The sequence below is a fragment of the Nerophis ophidion genome, linkage group LG10 (genome assembly GCF_033978795.1).
Source record: "Nerophis ophidion isolate RoL-2023_Sa linkage group LG10, RoL_Noph_v1.0, whole genome shotgun sequence".
Lineage (NCBI taxonomy): Eukaryota > Metazoa > Chordata > Actinopteri > Syngnathiformes > Syngnathidae > Nerophis > Nerophis ophidion.
The window spans coordinates 62,632,694-62,650,283 of record NC_084620.1 but is presented as its reverse complement, the minus strand read 5'-3'; the positions used below and the strand labels follow the sequence as shown (position 1 = coordinate 62,650,283).

The following is a 17,590-nucleotide window of genomic DNA, read 5'->3' as shown; positions in this document are numbered from 1 at the left end:
TCACCACATGGGCTCAGGAACACTTCATAAAACCAATGTCAGTAACTACAGTTGGTCGCTACATCTGTAAGTGCAAGTTAAAACTCTGCTATGCAAAGCAAAATCAAGGAACGCTGCTGGCTTCGCTGGGCCCGAGCTCATCTAAGATGGACTGATGCAAAGTGGTAAAGTGTTCTGTGGTCTGACGTGTCCACATTTCAAATTATATTTGGAAACTGTGGACGTGGTGTCCTCCGGAACAAAGAGGAAAATAACCATCCGGATTGTTATAGGCGAGAAGTTCAAAAGCCAGCATCTCTGATAGTATGGGGGTGTATTAGTGCCCAAGGCATGGGTAACTTACACATCTGTGAAGGTACCGTTATTGCTGAATGGTCCATACAGGTTTTGGAGCAACATATGTTGTCATCCAAGCAACGTTATCATGGACGCCCCTGCTTATTTCAGCAAAACAATGCCAAGCCACGTGTTACAACAGCGTGGATTTGTAGTAAAAGAGTGTGGGTACTTTCCTGGCCCGCCTGCAGTCCAGACCTGTCTCCCATCGAAAATGTGTGGCGCATTATGAAGCGTAAAATACGACAGTGGAGACCCCGGACTGTTGAATGACTGAAGCTCTGCATAAAACAAGAATGGGAAAGAATTCCACTTTCAAAGCTTCAACAATTAGTTTCCCCAGTTCCCAAACGTTTATTGGGTGTTGTCAAAAGAAAATGTGATGTAACACAGTGGTGAACATGCCCTTTCCCAACTACTTAGGCACGTGTTGCAGCCATGAAATTCTAAGTTAATTATTATTTGCAAAAAAATTAAGTTTATGAGTTTGAACACCAAATATCTTCTTTGTAGTGCATTCAACTGAATATGGGTTGAAAAGGATTTGCAAATCATTGTATTCTGTTTATATTTACATCTAACACAATTTCCCTACTCATATGGAAACGGGGTTTGTATATTGGCATGTTTATATGCGATATTACTAAATGTTCATACAAAAAAAGCAATGACAGCCTGTGTTGAATGTGACGTCATAATGAAGCGCAGAAAAATGTGTCACATTGTTGGTCACAAGCTAGAAATATTATTTTTTTATTTAAAAAAAAAAAAAAAAGGACATTGTGACAGCTGTCAGATGTTTTGTTGACAAATCATGAGGAGCGCCAGAGCCGCATCATGTGACACACCACAGATTGTGTGCGGACAGATGTCTTTCTCTGGTGCCGTTTTTAACATCGCTAGTATGAAGTAACCCGGCAGCACTGTGAGTTTAAAGCCAGGCGAATCACATATCGCAACTATTAGTACATTTACATTGACTTTATAGCAAACTTGATCCACTTTTGACGTAACACGCAAAGTCTGTTCTCGGTCACAAGTGATGCGTCTTCATGAATAGACGATCCCTGGTGCTAGCCGGCTAACTGGAGCTAAGTCAAAGAGACGCCATTCGTTGGTGAAAATCAGCCGTTCACGTCAGACTGACGACAACACCACCTGGCTTTGAGTGTACGTCCTACATGTCTATTTCGGTGTTCCACCTCAGGTGTCGACGCGTGTTTCTTCATTTCTCGGCTATTTCCCCCCCCGAGCTGATGTGAGCGACGCAGGAGGCGCCTTAGCCTTAGCATTAGCAGCTAGCTTGTTGTGACACAGCGAGTGGCCGCCATGGCGGCAGCGGGCGGCGGCAAAAGCTTCTCCTTCAAGGTGGTGCTGCTGGGGGAAGGCTGCGTGGGCAAGACGTCCATGGTGCTGCGATACTGCGAGAACAAATTCAACGACAAACACATTACGACGCTACAGGTAACACTTGCCGTGTGGGGGCGGGGCGGGGGAGGCAGGGTTCACCGGGCCGTGTCAACGTAGAACTGGTCCTGGTGCTGGTCCTGGTGCTGGTCCTGGTCCTGGTCCATGGACGTATGGATGTCAGCCGCCCATACCGGTGTTGTCTCAAAAACTGATGCACATCGCTTGTTAAAGGCATACTGAAATGAGATTGTCCTATTTAAACGGGGATAGCAGGTCCATTCTATGTGTCATACTTGAACATTTTGCAATATTACCATATTTTTGCCGAAAGGATTTAGTAGAGAACATCGACGATAAAGTTAGCAACTTTTGGTCGCCAATCAATCAATGATTATTTATATAGCCCTAAATCACTAGTGTCTCAACGGGCTGTACAAACCACAACGACATCCTCGGTAGGCCCACATAAGGGCAAGGAAAACTCACACCCAGTGGGACGTCGGTGACAATGATGACTATGAGAAACCTTGGAGAGGACTGCGTATTATTTTCGGGTCTCCCCATGTCTAGCGTTAAAAGATTACAGTTGGTACAAAATGCGGCTGCTAGACTTTTGAAAAGAACAAGAAAGTTTGATCACATTACGCCTGTACTGGCTCACCTGCACTGGCTTCCTGTGCACTTCAGATGTGACTTTAAGGTTTTACTACTTACGTATAAAATACTACACGGTCTAGCTCCATCCTATCTTGCAGATTGTATTGTACCATATGTCCCGGCAAGAAATCTGCGTTCAAAGGACTACGGCTTATTAGTGATTCCCAAAGCCCAAAAAAAGTCTGCGGGCTATAGAGCTTTTTCATTTCGGGCTCCAGTACTCTGGAATGCCCTCCCGGTAACAGTTCGAGATGCTACCTCAGTAGAAGCATTTAAGTTTCACCTTAAAACTCATTTGTATACTCTAGCCTTTAAATAGACTCCCTTTTTAGACCAGTTGATCTGCCGTTTCTTTTCTTTTTCTCCTATGTCCAACTCTCCCTTGTGGAGGGGGTCCGGTCCGATCCGGTGGCCATGTACTGCTTGCCTGTGTATCGGCTGGGGACATCTCTGCGCTGCTGATCCGCCTCCGCTTGGGATGGTTTCCTGCTGGCTCCGCTGTGAACGGGACTCTTGCTGCTGTGTTGGATCCGCTTTGGACTGGACTCTCGCGACCATCATGGATTGGACTTTCACAGTATTATGTTAGACCCGTTCGACATCCATTGCTTTCCTCCTCTCCAAGGTTCTCATAGTCATCATTGTCACCGACGTCCCACTGGGTCATTATTGTCACCGATGTCCCACTGGGTGTGAGTTTTCCTTGCCCTTATGTGGGCCTACCGAGGATCTCGTAGTGGTTTGTGCAGCCCTTTGAGACACTAGTGATTTAGGGCTATATAAGTAAACATTGATTGATTGATTGATATGTGGGCAACCCCCCTCCCTCTAGGGCAGGGGTCGGGAACCTTTTTGGCTCAGAGAGCCATGAAAGTCAAACATTTTAAAATGTATTCCCGTGAGAGCCATATAATATTTTAAACATTGAATACAACTGTCAGGTTCAAACACTGATGACATCTATTAAACAGACAAGAAGCAAGGATTCAATTTAGCTCAATGAGGAGAAACCCGTAGACCTGTACTCTTGTACAGTGTCATCCCACGCTCTGACAAGAGCGTGATTTATAAGTGAAGTGATTTATATTTACATAGCGCTTTTCTCTAGTGGCTCAAAGCGCTTTTACATGGTGAAACCCAATATCTAAGTTACATTTAAACCAATGTGAGTGGCACTGGGAGCAGGTGGGTGAAGTGTCTTGCCCAAGGACACAACTTCAGTGACTAGGATGGTGGGAGCGGGGATCGAACCTGGAACCCTCAAGCACTCTCCCAACCGATCTATACCACCCCAGAGAATTCTACGTCTCCTTTTTAATTTGGACTTTCCCAGATTACAACAACTAAATGCGTGCATCTCTTATTCTTTTAATAACAATGTTATTCTGAAGCAAACCTATAATAAAAAAAATACTTTTGACCATTAATGCCACTTCTTGAACAGGTGCGGTAGAAACGGATGGATGGATTAAAATGCATGAGAATGTTTTATATTTTGAACGTTATTTTTGACACTGTGATTACCAGCGGAATTATTCATTACTTACCGTGTTAAGCAATGACAGCTAAGATTTATCTGAGAGCCAGATGCAGTCATCAAAAGAGCCACATCTGGCTCTAGAGCAATAGGTTCCCTACCCCTGGGCTAGAGTATACAATTGAGTTTTAAGGTGATACTTAAATGCTTCTACTGAGGTAGCATCTCAAACTTTTACCCGGAGGGCATTCCAGAGTACTGGAGCCCGAACGGAAAACGCTCTATTAAAAGCCTTGCCTGTACCGGAAGTAGCAGACAATGTGTGTGTGACGTCACGGGTTGTAGAGCCCCTCAAATTGTTTACAATCATAGCCACCAGCAGCTCGAGCGATTCAGACCGAGAAAGCCACAATTTCCCCATTAATTTGAGCAAGGATGAAAGATTCGTGGATGAGGATAGTGAGAGTGAAGGTGCGGCATAGCGTAGTGGGTTGAGCGGCCGTGCCAGAAACCTGAGGGTTGCAGTTTCGTTTCCTACCTATTATCATCCAAATCGCTGCCGTGGTGTCTTTGGGCAGGACACTTCACCCTTGCCCCCGGTGCCGCTCACACTGGTGAATGAAAGATGAATGAATGATTGGTGGTGGTCGGAAGGGCCATAGGCGCAAACTGGCAGCCACGCTTCCGTCAGTCTACCCCAGGGCAGCTGTGGCTGCAGATGTAGCTTACCACCACCATGTGTGAATGAATGATGGGTTCCCACTTCTCTGTGAGTGCTTTGAGTATCTAACAATAGAAAAGCGCGATATAAATCTAATCCATTATTATTATTAATATTATTATTATTAGAAGAAAAAAAAAGACGAGGGCAGTGGGAGAAATTTAGATATTAGACACATTTACTAGGATAATTCTGGAAAATCTCGTATCTGCTTATTGTGTTACTAGTGTTTTAGTGAGATTATATAGTTGTACCTGAAAGTCGCAGGGGTGTGGTGACCGCCAGTGTCTCTGAGGGAAGCCATGGAGGAACCAAGAAAGTCGCAGCTGCCTCTTTGACAGCTGCAGGCGGAACGACACAAGCTCCGCCCATGTTTACGGTAAGAGCCGACCTATTACCACAATTTTCTCACCGAAACCTGCAGTTTGACATGTGGTAGAGAACCATGTTCGCTTGACCGCTCTGTTCCATATTAAAGCTTCACAACAAACAAAGAAACACCGGATGTATTTGTGTTGCTACAGCCGGCTGCAATACACCGCTTTCCACCAACATCTTTCTTCTTTGCAGTCTCCATTATTAATTGAGGAAATTGCAAAAGATTCAGCAACACAGATGTCCAGAACACTGTGTAATTATGCGATAAAAACAGTCTACTTTTAGCCGTGATCGGTGCTGGGAGAACATGTCCGCTACCACCGGTGACGTCACGCGCACGCGTCATCATTCCGCGACGTTTTCAACAGGATACCTCACGGGAAATTTAAAATTGCAATTTACTAAACTAAACCGGCCGTATTGGCATGTGTTGCAATGTTAATATTTCATCATTGATATATAAACTATCAGACTGCGTGGTAGTAGTAGTGGGTTTCAGTAGGCCTTTAAAGCTGCGCTGCTTGGGCTGTGTGTGTCTGTCCTCAACTGATTACTACATGTAAGACCAACATTTAAATTTGTGGTCAGCGTTGAGGTGACAACTTGTCCAGGGTGTACACGGCTTTCCGCCCGAATGCAGCTGAGATAGGCTCCAGCACCGCCCACAATCCCAAAAGGAACAATCGGTAGAAAATGGATGGATGGATTTAAAGAAATGCATTTGAAAATATTTTTGTTTTTATAATTAATGGAAAATAAAAGGGTTTTAAAAATGTTCTGGTATTAATGAGATCGTAAAAGACAGTTATTTAGACTCCGTGGCTCCAAAATGACTACACAGGCACGGCTTCTTAAAGACGGGCTCTTTACTTGGGTTTATGCCTTGAAAACTCATGGCCGCCTGCCACTTTGGAGGTTCCTGGGCAGCAAATATTTCAGTCTTGTGCATACTTGTTCAGCTAGGTAAATGTTCCTGCTGCTGCTGATGGCTCAATTGAAGTCTTTTTCATGTCTGGGCGAATGCAGGTCTCGCAACCCCTAATACTAAACCAAAACCTCGCGAGAATAGCGGTGTAACAAAGGAATTAAATTGCCCTTTTTATAGTAAAAAAAAATCTGTCTTATTTACAAAAAATATAACATGAATTCACAACCATGATAATTTATGAGTTTATTTACAATCCGGTGGGTGGGATAGGTTTGGTTGATATCAGCACTGCAGTCATCAACAATTATATCATCTAAGAAATGGACATTGAAACAGTGTTGTTAAAGCTGCGCTGCTTGGGCTGTGTTTGTCCTCGACTGATTACTACATGTACTGTAAGACCAACATTCAAATTGGTGGTCATCGTAAGGAAATCTATTTGAAAATATTTTAGTTTTTATCATGTCTGGTAAATGAAAAGGTTTTCAAAAATCTTCTGGTATTGAGATTGTAAAAGACTGTTATTTAGACTTAACTTCCTTTTGTTGTCATTCACATTTGAACTTTACAGTACAGGTAAGAATGAAATTTGTTGCATTAGCTTAGATTGCTTGAGTGATTGAAACTTTTTATTAGTAGATTGCACAGTACAGTACATATTCCGTACAATTGACCACTAAATGGTAACACCCGAAAAAGATTTTCAACTTGTTTAAGTTGGGGTCCACGTTAATCACTTTATGGTACAAATATATACTATCTGAATAATACAGTCAGTCATCACACAAGTTAATCATCAGATATACATTGAATTATTTACACTCCGGGGGGTGGGATGTGGAGATGTTCGGGGGGGTTAGGTTTGGTGGCTATCAACACTTCAGTCATCAACAATTATATCATCAGAGAATTGGACATTGTAGCAGTGTAGGTCGGACTTTGTAGGATATGTACAGCGAGCAGTGAACAAAGTGAGCTCAGAAAGCATAAGAACAGGTGTATAGATTTGATTATTTACAATCCGGGGAGGTGGGATGTGGTGGGGGGAGGGTGTTAGTCTAGGGTTTTAGTTGCCTGGAGGTGTTCTTTTAGTGTGGTTTTGAAGGATTAGATAGATTAGATAGATAGTACTTTATTTATTCCGTCAGGAGAGTTCCTTCAGGAAAATTACAATTTTCAGCGCAATCCCATTCAAGATCAGACAAACATTAAAGGGAGACAGAACAGGATCGCTGACGGGTCTGCCGGCTTCCAGCGCCCCTTACAAAAAAAAGATGAGATACAGGTAAACAAGGGGGGGAGAAAAAAATAGAAGATTAAAATAAAATAAAAAAATCGGTCTTAGCCTGGGCCCTGGAGAGGGGGTGCAGACTGAGGCCAAGGGAAAAAAACAACTCATAGCCATAGTACACATCCCTCTTACATGTGTGTAAGAGGGAAACATCAAACATCAAAGAACAGCAGATACAACCAGACATTTCTACATACAGCTATGAATAAAAAGTAAAAGAAACATATCCACTGTGGTGGATATGTATGTAGGAAGATAGAGATGCACTTTTACACCTGTTGGGAGTGCATTCCATATTGATGTGGCATAGAAGGAGAATGAGTTAAGACCTTTTTTTAGATGGAATCTGGTTTTAACGTGGTTTGTGGCGCTCCCCCTGGTGTTGCAGTGCAGGATAAAAGAGCAATAAGATGCGGATGTAAATGAATAGATTACTGTACAGATACATATATTGCACTTTTTCATATGCATCCATGTTTATGGATGTGCATTATATTGTCTTTGTATTCCAGCAAGTTAATCCGTTTTGGGGGGGGGGTTGAAGGAATTATTTTGATGCATTCAAGAGTCTGATGGCCTATGGGAAGAAAATGCTACGGAGACTGCGGAACCTCTTCCTAGAGTCCAGCAGTGAAAACAGTCCTTGGTGGGGGTGGGAGAACTCTCTGCAAATTTTCTGAGCCCTTGTCAGGCAGCGGCTTTTTGCAATTTCCTGGATAGGACGAAGAGGAGTCCTGATGATCTTTTCCGCCGTCCTCACCACTCTCTGCAGAGACTTTCAGTCTGAGTTACTGCAGGCGATGTTGATGTGCTAAAACCTATTTCCTGTTTAGAAGCTACATACAATATTAACTGCTATTTTTTAATGCACATTATGAATATTAATAACGTGTTTGGATGTATCCATGATTTAAAATCATGTATATTTGTTGGCAAAACAAAATTTCAGAGTAGTATTTTGATATTGACACATCTCATCTGTGCATAAATTACTGGAAACCTCAAGAGTTACATATATAATAACAAAGCACATACTCTCCTGTTTACGTTTTGAAGTAACCTTTAAAAAGCTGAAATCAACCCAACATGATAACTTAGTGGTTGCCAAAAAGTGATTCAAAGTCAGTCAAAGATGAATTTCTGCTTTGTAACTTACAAAAAAAGGTTTATCTATAATACATTGATTTAATGAGAACATCCAAAAACAGTATCAATATTATGTGCATGAACAAAGAACAGTTAATATTGGTATGTAGCTGCTAAGCCATAAAGAGGTTGTTGCACATCATCGGATCAACAGTCCTTTACAATCTCATGAAATACCTTTAGAAATGGCCAACTCTTTCCTTTTCTGGACACGATTAAGCTTAGATCATTTCAAACACATATTCTTGCAATAATCAATCAATCACTCAATCAATCAAAGTTTATTTATATAGCCCTAATCACAAGTGTCTCAAAAGGCTGCACAAGCTACAACGACATCCTCAGCTCAGATCCCACATCAGGGCAAGAAAAAACTCAACCCAATGGGATACAATGAGAAACCTTATAATAATATGTGTATTTGTCTTACAAGTAGTAATCAGTTGTGTACAGACAAAGCCCCAGCAGTGCAGATTTACCAAGTTGTGTGTGCTCCCTCCGCGGGAATCCGTTTTTGCCACAACACTTAGACGTCTTAGTGCTTAGAACAAGCGTCCCTCCTACACTTAAGTATTCCTTAAGTAACATTTTTTGTTTGCCTTATTGCTAATGTTGCATCATATTTTCTCTATTCATGTGTGTAACATTTAAAAAAATAATGGATTCACATGAAACCAGTTTTATCAGACAGTGCGTGCAACGACGATTCCAGTTATGTAAGTATAATTTTCCTGTGATGACTATTAAGAAAGTTATGGACTTTTAAACCGGTGAAAATGCACTGATTCATGGTAAACTTCTTCAATACAAAGTTAATTTGGCTCATGATATTAGGTTGGAGATTTTTGTTAAAAATGACATAACTTTTTAAGTTTCACCCCAGTTTTAGCAAAGGTTGACATCATATTGAAATACTTGGTAAACAAAGAAACAAATATAAGATGTTTCACATTTCTGGTGTATTTTTAATTGATTAAATTCATGAAATTAGCTTTGGAAATGATGGAAAATTTGAGTAAACATGACTGGTTGGACTCTACTTGTGAGTCATTGAACAAACGGCCAGGCACTCAAAAAAAAGTGTGGAAATGGATGAATTTTAAAGGTATTTGGCAGCATGTGTATTTTAAATTATAATAGGGATTCCAAATAACATTTTACTGCTTGTAAAATATTTGCAGGGGAGTTCTGTCAAGTCTAAACTTGCCAAAATCGGTACTTTACAATTGGAATATTTCGATATCCTTGATGAACTAGGATGTGTGTTCTACATCATCAGTATTAATCTTAATTGTAATTTATAAATGTGTTGCAGGCGTCCTTCCTTAATAAGAAGCTGAACATAACAGGAAAGAGGGTCAATCTGGCCATTTGGGTGAGACATGTCACATTTTCACCGTGCACATCAACAAGAGGCTGCTCATGTGACCGTGGCGTGTGCGTTGCAGGACACAGCGGGTCAGGAACGCTTCCATGCGTTAGGTCCAATCTACTACAGAGACTCCAATGGAGCCGTGCTTGTCTATGACGTCACCGATGAAGAATCTTTCCAAAAGGTAACCGCTTTCGGCCAAGCTGCATGTCTCTTGTCGTCTGACGGCATGTTGTCCTTGCAGGTGAAGAGCTGGGTGAAGGAACTGAGGAAGATGCTGGGCAATGACATTTGTTTATGTATAGTAGGTAAGTTCTGGTTGTCATTGCAACGCAAAGCACGATAACAGAAGAAAACTCTGCAGTCAATCCTATTCAATGTGTGGTGCAGGTAATAAAATCGATTTGGACAAAGACAGGAATGTTTCTACAGAGGATGCGGAGAGGTGAGTAATTCTGTCATGGCCGTCATGTGAGCAGTGTTGTTGAAGTCAATGTGGTCGTTGCAGCTACGCGACGTCAGTGGGGGCCAAACACTACCAGACATCAGCCAAGCTCAACCAAGGCATTGAGGAGCTCTTCTTGGACTTGTGTAAAAGTAAGAAGCACTGCTGTCATGTGACTGTCATTCACACAATTTGGATTTCAGAGGCTGGGAGGAAGGACACAACTAATTACCACAACTAATTTTCAACACACACAGACACATATTATTTTTCTGCACTGCACATGAAAGCTCTTGATACTAAAATATCCTTCACACTCACTTTCTACATTCCCATGGTTGGGAAAAAGAGTTATGTTGACCCTTTAGGTATAAACTATTGCTATTTAGGAGGACCCTTTATTTAGAGGCAGATCTTAAGGGGTTCTAGAAGTGACAAGGCTTCTCACTCCAATGAATTCTCTCAATTTAAAGCACAAAAAATACAAAATGTCAAAATTATTGTAGGAGAGGTACCACTGTACTGTTACTGTGAAATAGTTTCCGCCGCACAGCATTACCATATCTTGCAGTTATGGGTGTACCCAATCCGAAATTTATTTAGGATATCCGCACGTTTACTTATGCAAAGTTAAACCGCCGGTCAACATATAAATGTCCTTTTAATTCTTGTGTTTCAGTAATGTAATTTACAAAAGGTAAACATGGTTGGCTATAGGCTACTAAAAGCTAGCACTACACAAACAAGACATGCATAATGTAGAAATAAAGTCTATAAACAACACATTTGTCAATATAAACCAATATCAAATAATTTTAGTTGCATATTACTGACACATACAAAGTCTCCAAGGCAGAAGCCTATTAGAAAATATCCAGTAACAAACACGTTTGCATCATCATCAATCTTTATTGCAGACCTTAAGATCCATTAAACATATACAAAACATTAGAAACAAAACAAAACACTAAAACATTAAAAAACTAAATAATAAAAAGAAACACAAAGCCCAAATGTCAGTTTCTAACATACAAACATGTGTGCCAATGGTTCCACAGTCCAGATGAGTATCTAACCGAACTGCAGCCAAGGTTCGTTAACACAGTGATTGTCATTTTCCGACTCAGATGCCCTACACATAAACTTATACATAAGGTTGCGTATCAACACTGAGAAAGTGGGCACCCCAACACTAACAAACATCTGGCTTGCACTGGTGCTTCTTGGAATTCCCAGGAGAAGCCTCATACAATCATTATAAGCAACATGCAGCTTCTGAAAGCTTTTCTGCTTATACTTTACAAAGTATACAAAGGAGTGCAATAGGCTCTGAATAACTTGATCTTTACATCATTTGTACAATAATAAAATGTATTTCTCAGCATGTTGGCTTGGGCATACAGCATGGCTTGGGCATACAGCATAGGCCTCTGTCTGTATAGGTCATCATCATTACCCAATAGATCAGTATTGATGTGCCCCAGATACTTAGTTTTATAACACACACTCAGCACCTGTCCTGACAGATAGAATGAAGGAAAAGAGAGATCCTTGTCATCTCTTGTTCTACATATCATGATGACACTCTTCTTTGCATTATACAGTATTTCACATCATATTTTAAACCATAATCTGTACATATATTCAGCAGCTGTTGAAAGTCAGCACTCTAGCTAAATCATCCGCATACATCAGATGATTAACCACAGTATTACCAAGTACACATCCTGTTCTACAGGTATTAAGCTGGACAGATAGGTCATTCATTTACAGATTGAAGACGGCAGAGGAGAGAATTTCCCCCCTGGCGTACCCTGTTCTTAACCATAAATGTTGCTGAGAATTTATCGCCCCATCTGACCTGCATGCTCTGATTGGCACACCAATATGACAGAATTCTGATGATACTATCAGGAACGCCCCTTTCTTTCAGTTTTAAAAACAGTTTCTGATGGTTGGCTCTATCAAAGGCTTTCGATGCGTCAATATAGCCAACTAAAACTGAGGAGTTCTTACCTTTATACATATCAATCACTTCTTTCAATGCATAGATACAAAGGTCAGTACCATGTTTAGTTTTAAAACCAAACTGATTGTCAGCAGTGGTAAGAAAAGCACTTAAGCGGTCTAATAAAATGATGTCTATAACTTTAGAAAGTATGCTTGCAAGTGCAGTAGGCCTGTAATTATCCATGCTTCCCACCTTACCTGCCTTGTCCTTGATGACCGGCACCAGAGTGACAGCCATCATGGAGTCAGGCAGCAGCCCATGAGACACCAGGCCTGTAAAACAGATGGAATGCAGGACTTCTACTCTGAGGCTTGCATGTTTCAGGTGTTCTGCAGTTATATGATCAGGGCCACTGGCTTTATTATCAGCTTGCGGGGATATTGCTTGCAGCACCTCACTTACAGTGACTCCAACAGCCTGACAGTTGCGGATGCTGCCTATATCAAAGGGCTCACTTTTAACACAATTAAAAAGTGCAGGATAGTGCTGCCTCCATTTCTCAGCTATGTTATCAGCTCCTGCTACACCCTCAATTCTCCCGTCCAAAGGCAAAACCCAGTAACTCAATTTTGGTCAAAACTGAGCTGATAATAATTTTGGAGTTCCTAGGTGATATGCTTTACATTAGTGTATGCGATATTGTAATTTGTTCCGTAAGTAAGCTGTTACGCGCATGGCAGGACCTAGCACCTACCGCATAACCGCGTAGATACAACAGAAAAACCTAGTATCTCAAGGGACCAATCGGAGCTTCTTTGTCAGTCGCCTTATTGTCTTTAATGAGACATTTGCACGAATGGGGGCCGACGGTCAACCTGATTATGTGATATTATGGCACGAGGGGATATTTGGAAGATTGGCCCAGGACGTTGCAAGCACCTGCATTGTATTGTTCTTGATTCTTCCCCTTGCATACTCTTTTGGGCAGATAACTGTGGAGGTCAAAATAAAAACTGGACGCTGTACACGGCTCTTGCCCAATGTGCAAACGCAGAATGGGGCCCACCCGAGACTGTGATAAAATATCTGGAGAAAGGGCACACATTCATGAGAGCAGATTCAATCCATGGCTCAATCGGCAAGAAAATGAAAGCTCAAGAAAACATCTATACGTTTGATGACTTTGTAGATCTTTGTGAGACAGCATCAAGATAGATTGGTTTTCTTTTGTTTTCTCAAAATCAGCTAGAAGTGAGTTACTAGGTTTTGCCTTTGGACGGGAGAATTGCGCATGGCAGCGGCATACTTCCTCGGTTCAAAGTTTTCACCTCTTTCCAGAATCCACTCCTATTGTAATTAAGGAGCTTCTCAGCTAATGAGTCAGCTCTCATAGCGTGCTCATTTCGAATGGCAAATTTGTACCTCGAATGTGTTAGCTTCTTACGATCTAGTATCGGACCTATTCTAGGTCTGTCTGCCAGAACCCATTCACTGAAAGCTTCCTTAGCCACAGGGTAATGCACTCGAACATGTTTATTCCAGCCTGGCTTCCCATTGGATTTGCTGTTGGTGCATGTAACATAAGAACTGCTAGTTTCACACAGGATTTTGACAGTATAGTCATACATTGCACAAAGGGATTTCCTATGATTAATATCATTACAGTTAAGATTAGTGCAACAAATTGCATCAAGTGGAAGAGACATATTGTTTAAAAGAGCATCAGTTCTCCTGTAGTAAAACAGCACTTCCTTTTCTGTGAGTTTAGACCAATCTAGTTTGGCCCTCAGGTTGTTAACCTCCTGGGTCAACTCAGGGAGACTGTCCAACTTGATATCTAATATGAATGGAATATGGTCGCTCATAGAGACCTCATACACAATCTCCATAGAACGTATAGTGGCGTGTGCGTCAGCCGTACTGACACAGTGGTCAAGCCATGATGTTGTATGCCAGGCTTCACTAATATAAGAATAGCTATCAGCGGGCAACAACCATTGACTAAATAAGGTGAGTGCATTTTCATTAAAAAACTGTATAAGGTGTCTTGCAAATAAAGAGCTGCCATCGGAAATGTCAGCATTCCAGTCCCCGACCACATAAATACACGTACAGTGATTGTCCTGTATAAAAGAATTAATAAAAGCAAGTTTAAACATTGTCTTTACATTCATACGGAGTGTACACATTAAGAATAAATTCCCTATTATTGGACTTATACTGAACAGCAATACACCAATCAACTTCGAGCCTAATAACACTAGTAACTGCATCATGCTTTTTGTGCCAGAGCACAGCAAGACCTCCCGCTATCCTCCCTTTTACAATCTTACATCATTCAACTTACTGCGTCATGACGGCGTGGCAAAGTTGGTAGAGTGGATGTGCCAGCAATCTGAGGGTTACTGGTTCAATCCCCACCTACCATTCTAGTCACATCCGTTGTGTCCTTGGGCAAGACACTTCACCCTTGCTCCTGATGGGCCCTGGTGAGCGCCTTGCATGGCTGCTCCCGCCATCAATGTGTGAATCTGGAAATACTGTCAAAGCGCTTTGGGCTCCTTTTTAAAAAGGGGTAGAAAAGCGCTATACAAGTACAACCCATTTACCATTTAATTAAAAGTGATCTGTAACGCAAATTAAACTTTTCTTATCTTTAGGTACACGTTTTATATATTTGAGTTCTGAGTAAGTCCTGAAATTTTGAAATCAAACTATGGAGGCATGGCAGAGATATTTTTAAAACAGTTTTGCCTTTCTTCATAGTTCCTCCATACAAGCTATTTGGAATTTGCCCTATATGTGACATTTTTCCCAGTTGTGACGTCGGCGGATATCTCTATATCTGGTAAAGTTATAATCGAAGACCTTTGCATTAGTCTGATGTTGTAGGGAATAAGTTTCTTCATTTTTTCTATCCTCTTGTGGGGCAGAATCCTCGCTGTTGCCATTTATAATACAAACTAGCGTCTAGTTCAAACTTACATTGTCAGTAGACTCCATATCCATTCAATAGTTTGACAAAATAACCCTGTAGACCACAATGAAGTGTTTTAAATGTGGATACAATTATGATATGACCCCTTTATGAATTATTGTGGTCCCAAAATACATTTTAGTGGAAAGACTGAGACCGACTAAGACTTAATCAAAACCTACAGTGGGGCAAAAAAGTATTTAGTCAGCCACCGATTGTGCAAGTTCTCCCACTTAAAATGATGACAGAGGTCTGTAATTTTCATCATAGGTACACTTCAACTGTGAGAGACAGAATGTGAAAAAAAAATCCAGGAATTCACATTGTAGGAATTTTACAGAATTTATTTGTAAATTATGGTGAAAAAAAAGTATTTGGTCAACCATTCAAAGCTCTCACTGATGGAAGAAGGTTTTGGCTCAAAATCTCACGATACATGGCCTCATTCATTCTTTCCTTAACACAGATCAATCGTCCTGTCCCCTTAGCAGAAAAACAGCCCCAAAGTATGATGTTTCCACCCCCATGCTTGACAGTAGGTGTGGTGTTCTTGGGATGAAACTCAGTATTCTTCTTCCTCCAAACACGACGAGTTGAGTTTATACCAAAATGGATACATGGATGATACAGCAGAGGATTGGGAGAATGTCATGTGGTCAGATGAAACCAAAGTAGAACTTTTTGGCCATCCATGTATCCATTTTGGTATAAAGTCAACTCGTCGTTGCATCCCAAGAACACCAAACCTACTGTGAAGCATGGGGGTGGAAACATCATGCTTTGGGGCTGTTTTTCTGCTAAGGGGACATGACGATTGATCCGTGTTAAGGAAAGAATGAATGGGGCCATGTATCATGAGATTTTGAGCCAAAACATCCTTCCATGAGTGAGTGCTTTGAATGGTTGACCAAATACTTATTTTCCACCATAATTTACAAATAAATTCTTTAAAATTCCTACAACGTGAATTCCTGGATTTTTTTTTTTCACATTCTGTCTCTCACAGTCGAAGTGTACCTATGATGAAAATTACAGACCTCTGTCATCATTTTAAGTGGGAGAACTTGCACAATCGGTGGCTGACTAAACACTTTTTTGCCCCACTGTATATTCTAAATTAATAAAGGAGCAAGGCTGTCCAAGTTCTGCTCGCACATCTCGTTTGTCAATGACCACTGCATAACAATTAAAAGAGACAAATATTTCTTATTATTACAAGAAATCCTAGCTGTACTAAGAAATATTTGTTTTGTTTACACTTTTTAAATATATTTGTTTCACATATGTTGACAAACATTACTGATGAAATGTAGAGGTGGGAGAAATATTCAACCTTTAGACGCTTTGCATTTCGGACGTGGACGATTATAGAATCGATTAGTAAGAGTCAATTATCGATAATCTATTTATTATAAATAAACTAATGCAGACAGTTCTAAATTGTTGCTGACTGCAGCAAGTCACCTCACTGAGAGATCCGACCAGCTCCTTTTTATTTTAGGGCACTTATGCTATAGTTTTGTACACATTTACCTTAACTTAATAAATGTATTTGACATTTCTTCTTAAAATGAACTGTTTTTAAAAGTTGAAAGTGATAAAGGCTTATTAAACAAGACGTTTCAAACTGCATCAATATACATAAATTAAAAATGCATCAATTAATGTTTAATCGAATTGTAGCTCCTGAATCGTAATTGTAATGAAATAATGAAAAGTTATGAACCTTTAATTTAATGTCTGACACTATAATGTTCTCAGAAAAATGCTCACATTTTATCCATTGTCTCATGTAGAAAAGCGATGGAAAAATCCAGCTAATTTTTCAGTGTAATCCCTAAACTACTTTGAATGGTTTTTAGGGTGTTTGATAAACTGGTGAAAGGTCAAGTATGATGAAATTATTACATTTATCGTGTGTGTGTGGCCATCTTTGTTGTTATTGATGGGCCATGTGATACACAGGAATGATGGAGGTGGCTCAGGCTGATGAGAGGTCGAAGGGAAATGGAGGCAACCAGGCAGCGTCGAGTAGACGAGGTGTACAAATTGTTGATGATGAGCCACAAGCCACACCCACTGGAGGATGCTGCTCATCTGGCTAACAAACACATTGTTCCATGGGAAGTCTTATTTAATGAGTTAAATCGTTATTGTGCTCTTCAAAGTAAAGGTAGTAACAGCTGTCTCATGGCCTGCATTATGACATCACTTCCCATCTGGTGTTTTCCCGCTTTGCTGATCTTTGACAGCTTCCTCCTCTGCATTTTACACTTCTTGATTGAAAAGTTGCATATTTTCATTTAACCGACGATAAGCCACTGAGGCCATTTTTCCACGTTCCTGGTGACCTGCAGAAATCCCCAATGGTGGCCTCACATCTTAACACGTGGACATGTGTATGCTTGATTCCGTAACAGGCTTTCTATCAGACTTTTTCAGAGAGATAATTATTCAGCTGTTTAATAAACTACAATTGGGGAAAAGTCTCCTGCCCTGTG

At 40.8% G+C, this 17,590-nt stretch overlaps 1 protein-coding gene and 1 long non-coding RNA gene across 2 annotated transcripts; one reads left to right on the top strand and one right to left on the bottom strand.

The window, feature by feature from the left end:
• Positions 1 to 1,383: 1,383 nt before the first annotated feature.
• Positions 1,384 to 17,274, top strand: rab21 (RAB21, member RAS oncogene family). Its single transcript, XM_061914408.1, has 7 exons — positions 1,384 to 1,800; positions 9,660 to 9,719; positions 9,793 to 9,900; positions 9,961 to 10,024; positions 10,107 to 10,161; positions 10,225 to 10,313; positions 17,055 to 17,274. Exons 1-7 carry the CDS (start codon positions 1,666 to 1,668, stop codon positions 17,192 to 17,194), a joined length of 651 nt encoding a protein of 216 aa, XP_061770392.1. The 5' UTR covers positions 1,384 to 1,665; the 3' UTR covers positions 17,195 to 17,274.
• On the bottom strand, positions 1,422 to 2,458 carry LOC133561154 (uncharacterized). The gene is made up of 2 exons (XR_009808586.1): positions 2,061 to 2,458; positions 1,422 to 1,982 (listed from the first exon to the last, which is right to left on the bottom strand). It is a non-coding gene; the product is annotated as an uncharacterized LOC133561154 (long non-coding RNA).
• Positions 17,275 to 17,590: the final 316 nt, after the last annotated feature.

What these genes read in the sequence shown, in the direction of transcription:
- rab21 (XM_061914408.1), top strand. Translation starts at nt 1,666, where the DNA reads ATGGCGGCAGCGGGCGGCGGCAAAAGCTTCTCCTTCAAGGTGGTGCTG. An exon ending in AACACATTACGACGCTACAG is followed by an intron (nt 1,801 to 9,659) that starts GTAACACTTGCC and finishes AATGTGTTGCAG; the next exon opens with GCGTCCTTCCTTAATAAGAA. An exon ending in ATGAAGAATCTTTCCAAAAG is followed by an intron (nt 9,901 to 9,960) that starts GTAACCGCTTTC and finishes TTGTCCTTGCAG; the next exon opens with GTGAAGAGCTGGGTGAAGGA.